Source organism: Toxorhynchites rutilus, chromosome 1, assembly GCF_029784135.1.
Source record: "Toxorhynchites rutilus septentrionalis strain SRP chromosome 1, ASM2978413v1, whole genome shotgun sequence".
Taxonomy (NCBI): Eukaryota; Metazoa; Arthropoda; class Insecta; order Diptera; family Culicidae; genus Toxorhynchites; species Toxorhynchites rutilus.
Window position 1 is genome coordinate 147,403,286 of NC_073744.1, and position 21,779 is coordinate 147,425,064.

At 35.1% G+C, this 21,779-nt stretch overlaps 1 protein-coding gene across 1 annotated transcript in view; it reads right to left on the reverse strand.

Annotated features, from left to right (window-relative positions):
- LOC129764784 (serine/threonine-protein kinase 17A) overlaps positions 1 to 20,475 on the reverse strand; it is a 315,248-nt gene extending 294,773 nt beyond the window's left edge. Inside the window, exon 1 of the mRNA XM_055764266.1 lies at positions 18,729 to 20,475. Within this exon, the coding sequence (XP_055620241.1) occupies positions 18,729 to 18,859 (131 nt within the window). The 5' untranslated portion in view covers positions 18,860 to 20,475. The remainder of the gene's footprint in view (positions 1 to 18,728) is intronic.
- Between the last annotated feature and the right edge of the window lie 1,304 nt (positions 20,476 to 21,779).

Sequence of the window (21,779 nt, forward strand, 5' to 3'; positions counted from 1 at the left end):
TGTATTTTTGTATCTTTGTATTTATATATTTTTGTACTTTTGATTTTTTTCGTATTTTTACATATATTTTCTTTTGCATTCTACGTATTCTTTGTATTGTTAGTATTTCATTATTATTGTATTCTAATAGATGTCCAAAAGCAGTGGTCATTTGAATCGTTTTTTTTTATTTATATTTGTCAATAATATCACAAGTAAAATTGTATTTGTTGTATTATTCTATTGTTGCATTCCTGTATTTCTGTATTTTTGTATTTTCATATATTTGTATTTTTTATTTTCGTATTTCTGTATTTTTATATTTTAGCATTTCTATGTTTTTATATTTTTGTGTTTTTGCAGTTTTGCATAGCTTTGCCATTATGTGTCATTTTTTGATATTTTATGTATATTTTTTAAATTATTTTTTTGTTTTTTAATGGATGTCTAGCAGTAGTGGTTATCTTTGAAGAAAGTGGAAGGAATCAATTTTTGTATGTTCATGTTTTTGTATTTCTGTATTTTTTTATATTTTTGCATTTTTATATTTTTCGTGTAATAATGTGTTTTATATATTTTTATGTTAGTTGAATTCTATGATTTTTTTTGTATTTTTTTGTGTTTCATTATGTTTTTATTTTTAATAGATGTCCAGCAGCAATGATTATCTCTGAGTAATGTGGAATAATGTGGTGAAAATCCTAGTTTAGGGGAAACAGTTGTTTGTATATACAGTAGAACCCCGATTATCCGCGGAATAGTTTGGCTGGCTCGCCGCGAATAACGAAAATCGCGGATAACACAATAAAGGACTGAAAATGAATTCCAAAGACGAAAATAAATTCAGCACGAAAACTATGTTTTATCAATACAGAAATCATTAAACTGTCCATTTACAAGGTCGTGTACACCAGTGGTCAGATAATGTGAAAGCCATAACCAAAACAAAGGTATATGAGCCTATCAATCACTGGCAAATTCCGGGAAGGCTGTCGCAAATAATCTGCAGTTCCACTGTATTAATATTTTTGTGTATTTTGAGCTTTTGTATTTTGCAGTTTTTGTATTTTTTGCACATTCGATATAATGTATTTTTGTATTTCTTTTTCTTCTGCATTCTATGAGTACTTTTTCTATTGTTGCATTCCTGTATTTCTGTATTTTTGTATTTTCATATATTTGTATTTTTTATTTTCGTATTTTTGTATTTTTATATTTTAGTATTTCTATGTTTTTATATTTTTGTGTTTTTGCAGTTTTGCATAGCTTTGCCATTATGTGTCATTTTTTGATATTTTATGTATATTTTTTAAATTATTTTTTGTTTTTTAATGGATGTCTAGCAGTAGTGGTTATCTTTGAAGAAAGTGGAAGGAATCAATTTTTGTATGTTCATGTTTTTGTATTTCTGTATTTTTTTATATTTTTGCATTTTTATATTTTTCGTGTAATAATGTGTTTTATATATTTTTATGTTAGTTGAATTCTATGATTTTTTTTGTATTTTTTTGTGTTTCATTATGTTTTTATTTTTAATAGATGTCCAGCAGCAATGATTATCTCTGAGTAATGTGGAATAATGTGGTGAAAATCCTAGTTTAGGGGAAACAGTTGTTTGTATATACAGTAGAACCCCGATTATCCGCGGAATAGTTTGGCTGGCTCGCCGCGAATAACGAAAATCGCGGATAACACAATAAAGGACTGAAAATGAATTCCAAAGACGAAAATAAATTCAGCACGAAAACTATGTTTTATCAATACAGAAATCATTAAACTGTCCATTTACAAGGTCGTGTACACCAGTGGTCAGATAATGTGAAAGCCATAACCAAAACAAAGGTATATGAGCCTATCAATCACTGGCAAATTCCGGGAAGGCTGTCGCAAATAATCTGCAGTTCCACTGTATTAATATTTTTGTGTATTTTGAGCTTTTGTATTTTGCAGTTTTTGTATTTTTTGCACATTCGATATAATGTATTTTTGTATTTCTTTTTCTTCTGCATTCTATGAGTACTTTTTCTATTGTTGCATTCCTGTATTTCTGTATTTTTGTATTTTCATATATTTGTATTTTTTATTTTCGTATTTCTGTATTTTTATATTTTAGTATTTCTATGTTTTTATATTTTTGTGTTTTTGCAGTTTTGCATAGCTTTGCCATTATGTGTCATTTTTTGATATTTTATGTATATTTTTTAAATTATTTTTTGTTTTTTAATGGATGTCTAGCAGTAGTGGTTATCTTTGAAGAAAGTGGAAGGAATCAATTTTTGTATGTTCATGTTTTTGTATTTCTGTATTTTTTTATATTTTTGCATTTTTATATTTTTCGTGTAATAATGTGTTTTATATATTTTTATGTTAGTTGAATTCTATGATTTTTTTTGTATTTTTTTGTGTTTCATTATGTTTTTATTTTTAATAGATGTCCAGCAGCAATGATTATCTCTGAGTAATGTGGAATAATGTGGTGAAAATCCTAGTTTAGGGGAAACAGTTGTTTGTATATACAGTAGAACCCCGATTATCCGCGGAATAGTTTGGCTGGCTCGCCGCGAATAACGAAAATCGCGGATAACACAATAAAGGACTGAAAAAGACGAAAATAAATTCAGCACGAAAACTATGTTTTATCAATACAGAAATCATTAAACTGTCCATTTACAAGGTCGTGTACACCAGTGGTCAGATAATGTGAAAGCCATAACCAAAACAAAGGTATATGAGCCTATCAATCACTGGCAAATTCCGGGAAGGCTGTCGCAAATAATCTGCAGTTCCACTGTATTAATATTTTTGTGTATTTTGAGCTTTTGTATTTTGCAGTTTTTGTATTTTTTGCACATTCGATATAATGTATTTTTGTATTTCTTTTTCTTCTGCATTCTATGAGTACTTTGTATTGTTTGTATATCTATGTTATTGTATTTCTAATAGATGTCCAACAGCAGTGGTATTCTCGATCGTTTTTTTTAATATTTGTTAACAATATCAGAAGTAAAATTGAATTTTTGTATGTTTCTAAAGTTTGCAAGTGAGTTTATATTTTTTTCGTATACACCCATTCCATGTCAAACCGATATAGTGGTTCTCAGATTTCCATGAAAAGTGATAGTTTTGTTCTTTATTGCAAAATATTTGACCCATATTTTTTTTATTTTTTCGTTAGGGTGACCATTTCCACTTTAGGGTGATCCAAAAAATATTTTTTTTCAACTTTTTCCCAAAAATGAATTTTCAAAAATTCATAACTTTTGAATCACTGAACCGATCGACATGTTAAATTGAAGCCAATAAGTATCTTTGAAAAAATATCACACGTGTGGGAAGACTGGATTCTAGTCGCATAGGCCTAGTCTGGTCACATGGGAATGACTTAAAAATTGTAAATTTGAAAAATCATATCTCAAAAACGAAAAAGTATCTCTGATATCGAGACATGTTATGTAGAAAAAAATCCTCAGCTTTCAAGAAAAAATACAAAAAAATATAGCGCCCTCCAGTTCAAAGCCATGAAAACAACAAAAAACGACTACAATCAATAATTACGAAAACAAAATCCATTTATTTTGCTGGTTCAGTGGTTCAAGAGTAATGAATTTTTTTAAAAAAAGTCATTCTTGGGAAAAAATTTAAGCAATGGATTTTTCGAACCACCCTAAAATAGAAATGGGCATCCTAATAAAAAATAAAATAAAAAAAATACGGGTCTAATATTTTGCGATAAAGAACAAATCTACCATTTTTCACGAAAATCTGACCACTATATCGGTTTGGCATGGAATGGCTGTATATTTGTGTATTTGGTATTTTTGATACTTTCGATGTGTGTTGTTGCATTTTTTTGTTATTCTTGCATTCTATGCAAGAATAACGAATTTTTTGTCATTCAATCAATAATTTAATCAATACAAACAAATGATTATTAATTCATCGGTAGTCCGACGTCAACTTTGCGGTTATATCATAGATATAACCCACCCATTTTATTTATATTTAATTATTTTTGTATTTCTGTAATTTTTCGTGTTTTCTATAATTGAATTTCATTTCGTGTTTTCTATAATTGAATTTCAATTTCATTAATTTTTTTGTACATTCGACATAATTTATGTATTGTGTATGTTTTTTTATCCTGTTGCATTCTATGTATTCTTTGTATTTTTTGTCTTCAATTATTTTTGTATTTTTAGTATCGGGTTGCACGAAAAGCAATTGCCGAATTTTCCAATACAAGTAAAAAACTATTTTTTGTACAGAGAATGGATTGTAGTCGTTTTTTGCAAAATGAGATTTTAAAGCCTTAACTCTCAAGTTTAGGATTTTTTCAAGAACAAAAATATCGGAAAGAAAAAAAAATCGATTTATTTCTGTTTTTTCAAACTTTTTGTAGAGTAACACAACAATACAATTAACAATTTTTGCCAACTCATTCAATCGCAAATCCAATTATCCCAATCAACCACCTTTCATTTGATTCCTATAACGCTTATGTAAGAACCTTTCAATGCAGAGATATTTCTGTGAATAATGATTATTTGGTAATTTAGTTTGAATACATTTTTTTTTCGTCGATGTAACAAATTATCTTTGTACAGAATTTTTTCGAGTTTTGAAAACTGTCATATTTGAATAAAGTGGAAAAATGTAGTGAAAATCTCAGTTTTGGGGAAGCAAAAACAAGCTTTGAAAACACAGATCACTTGTCTTGAATTTTAGCTATTAGAGTTTGATTCTGTAATACAAAAAGTTCGATTGAGTCCGATACACGACCAAAATAATTTAGTAAAATTACGTTAGGCTGATTTAGAATATTTCCGAGTAAGTTACGAACTTCATCCTACGCATGGCTTTTAGATTCTCTCATCACTCGGGTACAAGAGCGTCTGCAGCTTGTTTAGTTGGTGTTTCGATTATAATGTTGAGTCCCAAGAAACGTATATCCAGCGCGTTCAATAAAATAATTTGGAATTCAACAGTTTTACCTGAAAGAAAAACCTGCCTTCTCGAAATAATCTTCTGATTTATGGTCTCCCATCATCATCAGAAGCGAAATTTACCAGATTTAAATCCAGAACTATGAATTGACAAGTATTCGAAGCCATACAATGTTTTCAAATATCATCCCAAAGCTTTCGTGACATTCGAGAAACATAAACAAAATATAGTCTAAAATTTTCATCAAATAAGAATTGATTGGGCTCAAAATCGTATTGAGCAACGAAATTTTGTCGTTCGATTCCTACGATTTTATAGCATAACCGCAATCGTAAAATTCAAACCCTTAACTGTAGTATTCCAATTCAATAGTCGTCCACACAAAAAAAAAACGAGGTCACCAGACATAGTGGAGTGAACGTCGTGTATTTACCAGAGCTGCGTTGGGGTGCACCCCACTTGAGGAGCTATCAGTTCCCATTTTAGCGTTTTTTTTTCCCTCCATTTGAGCAACACAAAACGACAGGAAAAAATTGAAAAAGCAGCTACTTAAACTAAGCCGTGCGGCGCACTGTCCCCTTTATAACCACCAGCAAATAAAGAGACAAAAAAGCGATAATAAAGTGGTTGAACCCATCATCATCACCACCGCCATCAACGCCATTGGCCGACGACCGACGAAGCGCAAATCCACTAGACCGAGGACCGAGTGCGCGCACCTCGACGCAAGCCATTCGGCGGAGATCCCGCCGTCGCCGCCGCCGCGACCATTTTGCGACGTGATTTTGGCCTTTTATTGACCATATCATCAGCAGTCAGTAGTGGTCTCGCGCTTTTTGGTTGAACTCGGGGCGCTTTATCTGTTCTCGATGAACGGTTTTAAGGGCCAAAATTTCGAAATATGTGTGCCGTGAGAACCACTGATGGTGATTTCTGGGGTTTCTGCTACAGTAGGAACTGACCCTGCAGATGCTGCTCTCCTCCGGCTTACAGCCGCCCAACCTCATACATGAGATGTCGCCCATTGTTGTTATCACAACCGCGCATCAGTGTCGTATATCGTCTGGTTAAACTATCGTTGCCACTCGAGGATTCAAGGAGTATGAAGCCGTTGATTTAGTTAAGAGATAAAAACGCAGACTGCTGCCGCTGCGGTGCGCTGAATCGTTAAATGGGATATTTATTTCTATTAGCAATTCGATGGAATAAAGTGTGGGATAGACCACTTGCGATTGTGTTTCCAAGATTCGTTTTCACACTCTGCAATGCTATTTAGTGGATCCAAGCACATGAGAATCTTCAAGTAGTTTTACCATAGCGGTCAGGAGAGATTTGGAGCATCAGCGCTGATTCTAGAATCGCAAGATCTTTGGATTTCGGTATCTTTGGGTTCGACTTCCGTTAGAGCTGAATTTTGGTTCAAATGGAAGTGTTCCTACCCCCACTGATATGCGCTTTGACTTCGACACTCAACATACCATCAAGTCATGTTATCATTGAAGCCTATATCTATTATTGAGAACGAGAATAACGCAATTGATCCATTTGTGGGAGAAGCCGAATTTTGAATCGGGATAAGGATTCTGAATTGGGAATAGAAATCTAGAATCTGACATCTGAATCTGGATTAAAAATATAAATCTGATTATCGCATCTGAAGTTTGGAGTCTGGAGTTTGAATATGGAGTCTGAATTTGGATTCTAAATCTGGATCAAGAAACTGTACCTAGAATCTATCAGCTATTTAAACTTTGAATTTAGATTCTGAATCTGAAATCTAAATCTGGATCTGGATATTAGTCTGGAATCCGAATCTGTATTCCGAATTCGGATTCGGGATATGGATTCTGAATCTGGATTTTGAATTTTAATTCTGAATTGGGAATAGAAATCTAGAATCTGACATCTGGACTAAAAATATAAATCTGAATATCACATCTGAATCTGAGTCTGGAGTTTGAATATGGAGTCTGAATTTGGATTCTGAATCTGGACCAAGAAACTGTATCTGGAATCTATTAACTATTTAAACTCTGGATTTTCATCCTGAATCTGAAATCTAAATCTGAATCTGGAGATTAGTGTGGAATCCGAATCTGTATTCCGAATTCGGATTCGGGATATGGATTCTGAATTTGTATTTTGAATCAGGAATAGAAATTTAGAGTCCGACATCTAAATCTGGATTATGGATCTAAATTCTGCATCTGGAATCTGGAATCCGAGTACAGCATTTGAATCTGAACCTGGAGTTCGAATAGCGAGTCTGAATTTTGGACTACGAATCTGGTTCAGTAAACTGTGTCCGGAATCTAAATTTAGAATCTGAGATCTGGTCTGAATCTGGATTCTGAATTTTAACTTTGAATTTAGATTCTGATTCTGGAATCTGAATCTAGGATCTGAATCAGGAATTTGTATCTGGAGTCTGAATCTGGAAATTAGTCTGTAATCTGAATCAGTATTCCGAATTTGGGTTCGGGATATAGATTCTGAATTTGAACTCTGAATCAGCCAGAGAAATTTAGAATCTGAATCTGGATTATTAATCCAAATTCTGAATATGGAAACCGTATCCGGAATCTGAACCTAGAATCCTATTCTGCAACTGGATCTGGATCTTGAATCTGAATCTGGATTCTAAATCAGGAAAGTGTTTCTCGAATCAATTTGGATTTTATTGTATTTGGATCCCGAATTCTGATTTTATCTAATCCAATTTTAGATTCTGGATTCTGAATCTTAATCTCCAGATTCTACAATCAGAATATGGATTCTCAATCTGGAACTCATTCTGGAAATTGAATCTGAATTATAATTGGTCTAATCTAATTTTAGAATCTGAAATTTGAAAATTCGGATATCTAGAAATTCAAAATGGAATATGTACGTGAAGTCTAGATCTGAATCTGGAATCTGAATAAAGAATCTTAATCTAGATTCTGTAGCTCAAACATGAATAAAATTCTAACATCTCAATCTGAGTTCGGAATATGGATATTTTTATTCTGGTCATACAACTCAAAAATCTAGAAATTACTCTGAAATCCAGAATTTCAATCTGGAAGCTTGATCTGAAATCGGAGTCTTCCGAATTCAATAAATGTCTAAATTCGAATTCTGGATTTGTCATTTGAGTCCGGATGTGAATCGAGAATCTGAATTTGAAATTCGTATCTTTCTGCGAGTTTGGAACATGAATCAGGAATCTCATATCTGGAAGAATGCAGAATACGTACCTGACGAATTTCATGCCAACTCGTCTTAGGAGTTGGCAGCACCATCTCAGATAGTAGTGAAACGTTGTGGGTGTAAAGATATTGGTCATTTAAACAACTTTGCATACTTGAAATATTCGAAAAATAATTAAACTACTTTTTGGAAAGACATTTTTTTTTCTTCATTTTTTACAAAAATTTATAATTTAAAATCTATGATACCTACAAAATTCTTGCCAAAGGATGAAACGTAGGAAATTTTCACAAAAAAATACCAAAATTTTTTTTGGAAAAAAATTTAGCTGACAAAAAGGTTATTTTAAAAATTAAAATTCATTTTTCTCAAAAACGTATTTTTTGAAAACTCCCAAAAATATATATATGAATAGCACTTAGAATTTCCAACAAGTCTTCCATACATCGGAAGATGGGCACTTTTACAGGGAAACAAATTTTCGAACAACTTTTTCATGTTTTCTTTGAAAAAAATAACCCTAATTTTTTTAAAGTCAACATAGCGATATAGTGTATTCGACGAAGTTTTAGATCTTGTTAAAATATAAACTTTTGTCGAAGACATCAACTTTCTATCTTTTATAATTTTTGGAATATAAGTCATTTTTGTATGAAGACTCCTGAAAAAAATAATATTTTGCTCGTAACATTTTTGTGTATAAGTTCTCACGTTTGACATATTCTTGACATGTTTCTAAATACAGAAAAGTTAGCAGAGTATGTAAATTGCGAACAAATTATCGCAATTTACATACTCTGCTACCTTTCATAAAAATCAAAGGAAAAAAGGAAAAAGTTGTTGTTCGAAAAACTTTTTCCATGTAAATGTGCCCATGGTCCGATGTATGGAAAACTTGTTGGAAATTTTATGGGCTATTTATATCTATTTTTTTAGAATTCAATTCAGAAATCTCATATGCTTTTATATGTTTTCGAGAAAAGTGAATTTAATTCCCAAATTTTTTTTTTCAATGATTTTTCTTCCAAAAAATTCTTTGATAATTTTTAATGAAAACCAAAATGATTTCCTACATTCCGTTCTTTGACTAAAATTTTGTAGGTCTGATAGATTTTTTTGATTTTTTTTTAATTTTGAGTTTTTCCAACTTTTTTTCGGAAAATCTTAACTTAAAAAACTATAAGAACTACAAAACATTGGTCAGAGAATGAAATGTAGAAAATTACTTAGGTTTTCATCAAAAATTTAAAAAGTTTTTCGGAAAAAAATTTCATTGAAATAAAAATATTTTGGAAATTAAAATTCGTTTTCCTCAAAAACATATGCTTTTAAAATTCTGAAAAAAATAGATATAAATAGCCATTCAAATTTCCAACAAATTTTCCATACATCGGACGATGGGCACATTTACATGGAAAAGTAGTTCGAACAACAACTTTTTCTTTTTTTAGTATTAATGTATTATTATTATAAATTATCGCAATTTACATGCTCTGCTAACTTTTCTCTATTTAGAAACATGTCAAGAACATATCAAACGTGAGAATTCACACACAAAAATGTTACGAGCAAAATATTATTTTTTTCAGGAGTCTTCATACAAAAATGACTTATATCCCAAAAACTATAAAAGATAGAAAGTCGATGTCGATGTTTATATTTTAGCAAGATCTGAAACTATGTCGAATACTGCATATCGCTATCTTGACTTTAAACAAAATTAGGATAAGTTGTATGTTTTTCAAAGAAAACATGAAAAAGTTGTTGTTCGAAAAACTTTTCCCATGTAAAAGTGCCCATCTTCCGATGTATGAACGAGTTGTTGGAAATTTTAAGGGCTCTTCATATATATATATATATATATATATATATATATATATATATATATATATATATATATATATATATATATATATATATATATATATATATATATATATATATATATATATATATTTTTTTTTTTTTTTTTGGGAATTTAAAAAAAAAGTTTTTGAGAAAAATGAATCTTAATTTTTAAAATAACTTTTCTGTCAGCGAAAATTTTTTCCAAAAAGTTTTTAGTATTGTTTGTGAAAATTTAAACAATTTCCTACATTTCATCCTTTGACAAGAGTTTTGTAGGTATCATAGTTTGTTAAATTTATAATTTTTTGTAAAAAACTAAGAAAAAAAATTTGCCTTTTTCAAAAAGTAGTCTAATTATTTTTCGAATATTTCAAGTATGCAATGTTGCTTAAATGACCCATGTCTTTACACTCACAACGTTTCACTGCTATCAGAGATGGTGCTGCCAACGGCCAGTCAAGTTGACATGGAATTCGTCACCTGTTAGATTCGCCTAGATCATAAATCAGAATCTTTAATCCGAAACAGGGATCTGAAACTCAAAACTGAATTTTCAAATATGAAATCTAAAATCCAGTCTCGAGAATTAAGCATTTAGATATGAATCTAGAATGCGTCTGAAGTCTAGAATCGGTAATCTGAAACAGGTGGATGTTTGCGGATTCGAAGAGTATACCCAAGGAAAAAGGAAGTAGCTTCAATCAGGATATATTTGCCGGATCTGAAGCATATTCTCGAACCAATTATAAAACACAAGGAATCTAATAAATATCGATGATTCCAAAAATGTTCTATTAAGTATTTGAATTTTCAATCCTTGTAAGTTCATTAGTCATTGAGCATTTAGCATTTAGTGCATTTGAGCATTTAGTTAAACATGAACATTCTCAATTACGTTGTTCGAAATTTTATCAGAAAATCAGATTTAAACATTTGCTGAAACGGCGTTTCGCTTCTGATTTTTTTTTGTCGAGTGTATTTAACTCAAAACTGATTTTGTACCGCGTTCGCTCATAAATGACATCAGCAATTAATCATGATCCATTCGAGTGTACATCAATTGAGTATATTTTGCAGAACAGATAGCTTTACAAAGTAAAACGACCATTCGGCTATTTGTAATCGTTTTTGTTCCGTACCCAAGAGCACTTCTTCCTGTCAGTGAACAACAAAAAAAAAAGGCTTGCTACAAAATAATCTTCTTACGTTGGCCAAAAAAAATTAGAACGTTGCGGCTTAAGTATCCCAACAGAAACCATCTGCTCTTTTGTCTGTACCTGGCTCTGGTCTCATACACACAAGAAACAGTGTAATAATGGCAGGAAGCCCTCGATTGGTTGCCTGTCTGCCTCCGATCGGGATAGCACTGGCAGGTGGCCAGAAGGATTTTTTTTCACTTTTTTAATACATGGTCGATCGGTGTTACGCAATGGCTTCTCCAAGGTCACAACACTTGGTGCTATCCCTAAACATAGTAACCAACATCATATTGGGTCCCTTGAAAATAAATCCCCTTCACGTGAGCGGGTTAACTTCGCGGCCAACTGCCGGCTAACAGTCAGCTAACTTTTCTACTAGTTGAACGGCGGCCGGATTACGTAAGCCGCAAAAAAGCACTGTGGTCTCTTTGTCTCCGCGAGTGGAATCACAATTCCCTCAAGCTGAGTTCGAACTGGCCATGTGCCAGTCAGTCAGCCTGCTCAAGGAAACGACTGAGAGGTAGAGAACAAGAAAAATGGATATATCGTACATTTTTGCATCTTTCAATAAAGCATAGAAGTTTATATCTTTGATGAAGACTACGCTCATCCAGTATAATAACATGGTGCGTCATTCTTTTTGTATTTGTTTCAGCTGATGCTACTGATGCTGCTGATGCAACGAAAGAGAAATGCTGTGCATTTCCCGTTTGATCCACGATTCGAAATCATACGTTTGGGGTACAAAAACATTAGGCCGACGTTTGGCTCTGGTGGATAGATGAAAACGAAACTTTTTCCGTTTAACTGCCAGCCCCCGAGAACTGATTTCGGTTTTGGAATGCACAATCTGCGGCTGCAGTCTGCTCATTCGATTGTAAAATATGATTTTGCAGAAGTGTAATTTGCATTCGATTCAAGAACTTGTTTTAGCCTCCAAATAAACTGTCTGAGACTGCCTGCAACATGTTTCCATTTAACAAATTTCGAGTAAGGTTTTAATGGTCTTGCAAAATTAGGAAACTGTTCTATAAAAAAAAACATTTTGTAAACCAGTTTTTCGATTAAAATGTGATATGAGAGATTCCATTTTTCCATTTTTTTTATTTTGATCACATTCTGTAGTATGAAGAAGTTTCAGAAAACAGAACATTTTTGAGGTCAACTTGAAGTGCATTTTTCAAATGACAACTATTTGAAGTGGACATTTAGGACCGTGTCCTAAATGCCTTTCATTTGCTATAAAAGAATCGGAAACCGCTCAATATTCGGCAAAATCGGCAAAAAGCAAGAAAAAAACAATATATCTCATAAAAGGAAGAATATATCAGGATGTTTGATATGGTATGTTAAATTATATTGAACAGTCTCTTCTGTCTCGAAACTTCAAAACCCATAAAGACAGGAGTATTCAAAGATTCGCTGAAGGCAAATATTTGAAGTGTAGTTTAGTAACTTCCATAAGTTCATAGTTCCATAATTCACTTGAATATCTTATATTTGCTACTAAGAGGCAGAAATTAGTCAAACGATTGAAAGTTACAAGTTCTCAAAATCGGGCATATTAGACAACAGGGCGATTTTGAAATTTCAAAAAGAAAAGTATTTTCGCCTCTAGATATATTTCTATTCAAGAATAGAAAGCCATATCAGCCGTAATTTTAGATAGACCACACAAAAAGTCGCAACTTTAAAAAATATGATTTGCTAAAGTCTTAAAATTCGTCAGAAAATATTGTTTTGAAATCTTTGGTCAAAAGTGTGCACCTGTGGAACAGCTTATGGATTTTCCTAGAAAATTCATCTAAATATTTTTTTACTTCAGAAGAATTGAGCATTGGCCAAGCGGTCAAAAGTTACAAATTTAAAAAAAAGGTATAACGATCAATCTGTGAATTTGTGAATTGGATCGCATATCGTACAAAACTATACGAGAACCCATACAAAGTTGTACACTCTTGGGCGAATTCTTTGAAAAAAACTCAATTCAATGAAAAAAACTTCAATTCAAACTCAAAAATATTTTTTTTGAGATTCTACTTTTTTATATTTCTCCAGAGAATCCAGATTTTTTCAAAAAATACAATCAACAAAAAAAATTAGAGGAACAGAGTATGAAGTCGAAATTTTTGCGTGATTTTTTAAATGCTGTAACATCGCGATATCATTTTAAAGATTCAATTTTCAAGTTTTGGAATATCTCTATGAGCCCATTTTTATCTTCGTGTGTGTAGATGTAGTGTGGAAAAATATTCGGAAGAAATAAAAAAATCGATGTATCCCAAATTTTTTCAAAGTTCTTGTGGGCTAACACAATTTTTTGCTAAGTCAACAACAAATCCAATTATCCATTTTTTTAGTCGACCGATCAAAGTTTTAAGTGAATTAGAGAAGGACTTCAACGCAAATTGTACCAGAAATACAAAAAACTATACATATAAACGATTCGTAACTTTCGTAACATTCGAGTGATGATACCTACACCTATACATACGCATTCCCACATATACACACACCCCCCTTACCCACAAAACTCGACCTTGCTCCTCTTTTTTTTTTGTCAAATATATGGAAAGATATTTTTTCCTGAATTTTCGCATTAAAAAGTCGCAACATTCCAAAAAATATAATTTGAATACAGGCAAACCAGTTTTTGTGCGATACTTTTTCATGCGATTTTATTTTTTAATCGGAACTTGAACCGCACAAATAATAAAATCACATAACTAAGGAGCCGCACTCAAACAGGTTTGGCTGTACTGCAAAATCCATAAAAAGCGAACACTTTTTTATATGTTTGCCTTTAACTTCTTGAGGAGTCGGAGTTCGAACAATTGTGTGAAAATGTTTTGTATGAAATGTTGAAAAAAAACAGATAGATATTCCAACATTAACAAGAAAAACTCGAGAATCAATTGAGCTGAAATTCGACAAAGGGTGTTTCGAGGTGGTGAACATTTTGTGTAGCGTAACTTTTTGAAATTTTAGGGTCAATTTTTTCCCATACATTCATTGGCACATTGGAGTGGGATATGTCAAAGATATTAGGACATCTTCATCGGACATTTTGCGGAATTCTTTGCTGTTTTGATTGCGGATTTCGTTGCAAATCCAATTTTAATACTTCCAGGTAGCAGTAGAATGGTTTCTGTGAGATGATTTAGAGTTTACTTTCAGTCATTCGGATTTCATAATTTTCTCCATAACAGGTCTCACAAGTCCCGTTAGGTCATCGAAAAGGAAAGGAACCTTCAGTGCGTCTGTCTGACATTCACGCAAAAACTATTTAACTGTCGATGCTGCCGTAACACAAAAAAACCAATTTCAGTTCCAGCAGCCTATATTCCATAGAATGTGCAACAATCTCGTACATCTTTAACCGGAAAACTGATGCAAAACTCCGTTTAAAGTTTGGATGGCTTTCCTCAAGCTTATTATTCTCTTGTTTCCTTACCTCGCAGACAGGACTTTTTGAAAAACAAAGATTCACGCTGCTTACAAAGTCGTAATGCGCTAAAATACATGCAGTAACTTATTAGAGCGCCGAAAGAAAAAACACTGTGCAGAAAAATCCCGACTTCGTGGAACGATTCCCGACTTTTTCCCGCATTTTCCACTATGTATTTTGATTCCCGACTTTTCCCGCTGTCGTTTCTTTTCCCGAATGAGTGACCACCCTGCATATATGTCGTGTGTTATTCTCACGAGTACCAGAAATAATTACGTATCAACCATCTTCAGTTGCTTCCACAAAGCCAACCATCGATCCTTCTCAGGGCCACCAGCCATTTCAAAAGAGTCGAATTTTATATACGTCCCTTGAAATAAGGATTGATAAAACAACGGTAGTTCTACGTCCACGTTGCGGTTATATCACAGATACATACTATATACCTCTAGTATGTTTGACGTAGAACTACGTCTTTCAGGAAGGGTGTCAAATCAGAAAACTAGTCACGTTTTTATGAAATAAACTTAACGTCAATAACTATTTTCACTGTGAACGAATTCTCATGATGTGCATACCAATCGAATCGGAAATGCTCTAAGATTTGTTTGATATGCTATACATTACAATTCGCTAATCTCTAAATGGTTTAAATTCATGAAAACTGGAAGAACTTCTTTTTTTCCCATACATTTGTTTGTGTGCTAACCCTACCCGTATTTGGAATGCTTATAACTCGAACATTTCTTAACAGATCGGAAAGATGTTTGCGTCAATTGATAGGAAATATTTCTACGCGTCTATCACAATTAATAAAATGTTATTTTTCATGAAATGAACAATTGAATAACTGTAAAATGTCAAGCATTATCTAAACGCCCTAACTGTCAAGTTTTGATTGGCCCGATTTACGGTTTCCCCAACACAGACATCAAAATCGATGTACCTGTTGAAATCCGCTTTGCAAATATAAAGGGTGTGTCACATCAAATTGCATCACGGAAAAAACGCTGTAGAAATTTAATTTTTAGGAATTATATCTTCAGCTTTCGCTTATAATCAGATAAGAGTGTATAGATCACGTTGGCCATGCTTCACTGTCAATTTTTTGTAAATTTGGAAAAATGTCGTCGAACGAAAAAGGGCGTCGTGAATTAATCCTGTGCACTCATTTCGAGAATCCGGAGTTGTCACATCGGGACATCGGTAAGATGCTGGGAGTCGTCCAATCCACGGTCAGCAGAGTACTAAAACGATACTTCGAGAACCTAACCATCGACCGGAAGGTGAAGAACGGCAAAAATGGATGCTCCGTCAGTGAAAAAGATCACAAGCGCGTAGTTAAGCAGTTTAGACGTGATCCGAGAAGTTCGGTCCGGGATGTCGCCAATAAGCTGAATTTGTCAAGTTCATTCGTCCAGCGGACCAAGCAGCGGGAGGGCCTGCGTACATACAAGGTTCAGAAGGCTCCTAACCGCGACGAAAGGCAAAACATGGTGGGGAAGACGCGAGCCCGGAAGCTGTACACCGAAATGCTGACGAAGCCGCATTGCCTGGTAATGGACGACAAAACCTACGTCAAAGCGGACTTTCGTCAGCTGCCGGGCCTGTTGTTCTTCTCCGCAGAGGACAAATTCAGCGTTCCGGAGGAGATTCGCAAACAGAAACTATCCAAGTTTGCCAAAAAGTACATGGTGTGGCAAGCGATCTGCTCTTGCGGAAAGCGGAGTTCCCCCTTCGTGATGACCGGCACGGTAAACGGGCATGTTTACCTTAAGGAGTGCCTACAGAAGCGCTTACTACCTATTGAAGCAGCACGAGGGCCCGACCATCTTCTGGCCGGATCTCGCTTCGTGCCACTATTCAAAGGACGTGTTGGAGTGGTACGAAGCCAACGGGGTCACCTTCGTGCGAAAGGAAATGAACCCGCCCAACGCGCCGGAGCTTCGCCGAATAGAGAAATATTGGGCGATTATGAAGCAGGCCCTCCGGAAAACCCCAAAAGTTGTCAAATCGGAGGCGGACTTCAAGAGAAAATGGATTTCTGTTAAAAAAAAACTACAACCTGACGTTGTACAGAACCTTATGTACGGGGTAAAGAGGAAGGTGCGAGCATACGGGCTTGGGCTCGAAGTATGAATAAAAAGAAAATGCCAAAAGTTGTTTTATAGTTTTTATTTTACTGTCTAAAATTTTCAAAAGGATCGGTCTACTGGTCGAATTTCTACAGCGTTTTTTCCGTGATGCAATTTGATGTGACACACCCTTTACATGCAAGTCGGAAATATTTTTGTTCCCATCGAGCTGTGTTCCCCTAACACGGACTTCAAAATCAATGTGCCTGGGGAAATCTGCTTTGTCAAAACATGCAAGTAGTGATCCCCGATTTTTGAAACTAATCGTTCATCAGCTAATCGAATACTTTTCATCAGTTTGTTATTCGATACGATTAATCGCCCCAAATAATCGATTAATCGTCACACTGAGAGAAATAATTTGTTAGACTGATTTTCTCATTTGCGAGAAAGCATTCTGGAATCAAAAAAGTGTTCATTCTGCCTGAAAATCAATTACAGTAGAAACCCGATTATCCGCGGAATAGTCGGGCTAGATCACCGCGTATAACAAAAATCGCGGATAACGCAATAAAGGGCTAAAAGTGAGGTGCAAGCAGGGAAAAAAGATATTTTAGCATGAAAACCATGTTTTATCAATACAGAAAATATTGAACTATCCATCTGTATGGCCGTGTACATCTGTGATCAGATAATTTGAAAGCCATGACCAAAACAAAAGAGCATGAGTCTACCACTCACTGACAAATTTCGGGAAGGTTTATAGATTTACTAAGGAACTCGTAGTCGCGGATCATCCGCTCGCGAGGTTCGAGGTTCTACTGTATTATCTCTTACTCTTACCTAAACTTGTAAACAAAGCTCAATTCGCGTTGACGGCATTGGGCTTCATTTACCAGTTTAGGGGAGCGTCAAAGATAATGATTGATTTTCAGGATAAAACTACAGCGGCCTTACGTTTTTTTCTCTGGGTTTGTATCGTTTAATCGACGTAAATTATTCGTTCGCTTCGATTATTGGTTGCGCAGTATTCGTTCGATTAATAATCGATTTCTGTAGGAAGTATTCGATTAATCGATTAATCGAACGATTATCGGGGATCACTACATGCAAGTCGAGGGTAATTTTTCCTACTGAGCTGTGTTTCCCTAACACGGATTTCAAAATTAATGTGCCTGGGGAAATCCGTATGCAAGTAGGGGATATTTTTCGGTGTTGAGTACTTTTGTACTCGCTTGTCGTCGTTGTGCAAACCGGAATATGTTTCCCTAAAACGTAATTTTAAGCTGAGAAGTCTGGGAAAATCGTCATTTCAGATACTAAAGGTGAATGAACTTTCGCGGTTCGAGAACTACGTAAACATGAGATGTGCAATAATTTCAGCGGGAAATGTAAAATACAATGATCGTTTGACAATTCTTCCGTTTACATATTTTGGTAGTCCTAGGCATCATATCAAACATAAAAGGACGTTAATCGTTGTTGTGCGATTGTTCCTTCATAAATTATTCATACTCAAATACGAAAGGACAGTTTATCGTTCAATGAAATAGATGTGCGTAGTAAAATACTCCACTGGAACTTTCTTGTATTCAAAAGGAAACAAATAAATAAGTTTGATTGGATTTCTAGAAGTCTAGAAATACAATTTTTTTCAGATATTTAATTGAAAATGATGAAAATTTCATTTTTTCTGTAAATTCATAACAAAATTACAGCCGTACAAAAATCATTCTAAAATTTTTGATGGCGCACTTTACTCGTCGGATAATATACTTTACAGTATATTATCCAAACACAAGAATTGATTAATTGAGGAACAAACTCCATGCTTTGAAGAATCTCAGAATTCGTTTATATGTTCAACAAGATGTTGAAAATTTTTGGTCATCTTCTGGTTGCAGATTATAAATCCATCTTGGTTTAATAAATGCTTATTTGTTTTCTTGATATTGATATTATTAAAAATATTATTGAAAATATACTCATTATAATTAGGAATCAAATGTGCGGCGCTCTTCCATTCACTTCGAATATACTCACTTTGCAAACCAGCTCTCCTCGATGTCGTAAATCTCGGCCAAATCCTGCTGGACCCGCAGCTGCTGCAGCCGTGCCTCGTCCACGTCCAGCCGGCCATCGCCGACGTGACGGAATCCTTCTGGCAGTAGCATTTTTTCGATCAACACTATCTCACTTGTTTGCACTTTTACTTTGCTACTTCGCTTCTAGATGCAATTTTTTTTTTCAAAATTTTTTCACACGAAAAAGAAACTTAACAAATTTGACTTGATCTTATATTGTTGGTAATACACGCGGCAGATTGAGCGCTGATCGTTTTCAGAATTCTCCACTCGAGTGGCGCTGAGACACACTCCGAGACCTTTGTTTGCCTCCCAAACGCTCTTTTTGTCACCAGCCAGCCAGCCAGCAGCCACTATTATTCTGCTCAAGCGAGACTTATGTTAATTTTCAAGGCAAGCTCCAATATAAACACACGTACACTCGGCGGAGGAAACATTTGACAAAATCTACACGTTTTGTTTTGTTTTCTTCGCTGCTCTTCGGCAGGGTTTTGAGGGAAACATCCACAACAGCCGCCACAGCCACTTCCTCTTGGTCTGCGTGGTGCTGCGAAGGGAAGCAAATGGTCTGCCTTTCTGGCAAAAGGGGGCCCCTTCTGAGTTGACGCTACGGAACTAGTGACACGGTGATAAGTCAAACATCAACAGGATTGTTTATAAACTAGTAAACAACAACAAAAATCGTTTTCACCCTTCGCGTTTTCGAATGCAAGCCGTCTCGGCGAGTCACACACTGTATTATTATGGTGGCTTCTCACTGCTGTTGCTTATTTTCTTGCAACACTCACACCAAAGTCGTTAGTCGTTTTTTCCTTCTCCCTGTTTGCTATATCACAAACAGCTTCCTTTTACACTGCTGCTTTTGCTATTTCTTGAAACGCGCGTGTGTGTTTGATTATTCGCTTCCTCCGTTTTGCTTCTAAGCTTCTCTTCACATTTGCATTTGCATTGGTGTTCGTAGGAACCGAAAGAGGCACACATAGGCTGCTGCTGCTTTTGCTGCAATAAAGTGCGAAAAGTGCACGCGAAGAAATCTTATCTTGTTTTCGCAACTCGCCTAAAAAAAAGCACACACAAAATTCCGATAATAGCTGATAAATGTTTCTAGCTGCTACTTCTCGAACAATTTCGCTTTGTTTCCTTCTGCAAACACCGATCAAGTTCACTCACGAGGTGCGATTTTCGAGCCCAGCAGACCGGATGTGTATTTTTGTCTGTTTTCTTCTTTCGGTCGGGGCTTTTTTTGCTTTTGCTTTTCGCTGTTGCGTTTCCTCTGTTGCCCACTTCTTTGGGTCTGTCAAAAAACGCAACACTTCCACGCGCACACACTCTCTTTCGCGAACAGAAAGGGGGCGCAAATCTTAAAACTGACAGCTCCACCACAACTGTTGATTCGTCCTGTCAATAATTGATCCTGACCAGGGAGAGGCTGAACTTTTTTCACCCAGGACGGAAACCACACCGCTTCAACTGGGCAATCTCGGAATGAAACAAAACACGGAAAAAACTCACGAAACGATCGTTATTGCTTTTCTCGGATCGCACGAATTCACGGAAAAACCGTACACGATTCTTCTGAGAACACTTCTGAGGCACACTTTTTCAGGGATGCTAAAAAACTTGCAACAGAGTAATATTCTATCTAGTTAGTAGTGCTGCGTGCGCGTCCAACTGCGAACATCGTTCGATTCTGACTGACTCAGCGAGCTCTCGCGGCTTTCCGTTGCCGGAGAGCGGACCAAGTGCGTTTGTTCCTGGGTGCCAGACAGTCGGATTAGTGGATAGTAATCGGAGGAACCGCAAATTAAATTGCGGTTCCTCAAGTGAGAAAACTACGATTCTCTTCATAAAACATATAGCTATCATTTTACCCAAAATATTTTCCGCAATATTGGTGAACATTCAGATCTCAAGTTGGCACCCCTGTCAAACAGTCAGTCAGCTGGAGGAGAGAATGCAGCGTGCGCTGCTTTGGGCTCTGCGAAAGAAAGAGAATTCGCGAGAATAAATGTGCGACTCCAGCATCAGCAGAGAGCTTTGAATGCTAGAGAAGAACATCGCATGCGACTTATTTACGATCAAGAAGTGGCCTCGTCGGAGAATGTGCTTGGGGAGGTGAATTTGACAGTTCCAGCGATGTTTCGAAGTATGGTTGTCCAGTGATGGAATAGTGATGTCCGAACATTGTGTTGTGTTTGTTGATATGTCCAATTACAGGTCACAATCGCCTCTATTGCGATACTGGAGGCACCAATTGGAGGCAAATCAGTGTTATTTAATTGGCGATCTAACGTACAAATCTACACCTAGACGGCGCTGCGGTAAAAGTGATGATGGTTTTAAATTTTGCCATGTGAGCTTATGGAAGGTTTGTAGTTCTTTCCATAAATTACAATGTTATAATCATAAAAGATTATTTGATTGCGAGTTTGTAAGAAATTTAATTCTGCGCAATTTTACATATAACATGTTATTTATTTACCTCTTTCAGTAGTGAAAACTATAAAAATGTTGAGTTAAAGATGGAAATTCGAGAGCACAATTAAACACAACTAGAAAAATGCACGATTCCTGCATGTGAGAACTACCTTGGAAAGCCCGGAAGTAACATATACATGATTCGTTTTTGAGTTTTAGGTTACATTAGCATCATTTTCTTAGTTCAAAAACAAAATCCAGATGTCTCACCGATCGTTTATGTTTTGCGTTAGATCGCCAATTGACGAATGTACGCAAAGCTAAATCAGCTCATGCGACATCTACATTAGAGCGAAATTATTATTAAAATTATAGAGGAAATTATTTTCGATGTAAAGCGTTCTGGAGCTGATACAGCTGGATTGCTGAATACTTTTGACGTAGGATTACGTCATTCGGGTTGGTCGAAATTGGCGACATATGCGGCAGGTCTCTAACAGAGACATCAAAGCCAAGCTGCCTGAGGGAAATCGGCATTGCAAACAAATGAAAGCAGGGGGAGCTTTTGTTCCCATCGAAATGTGTTCCCTAA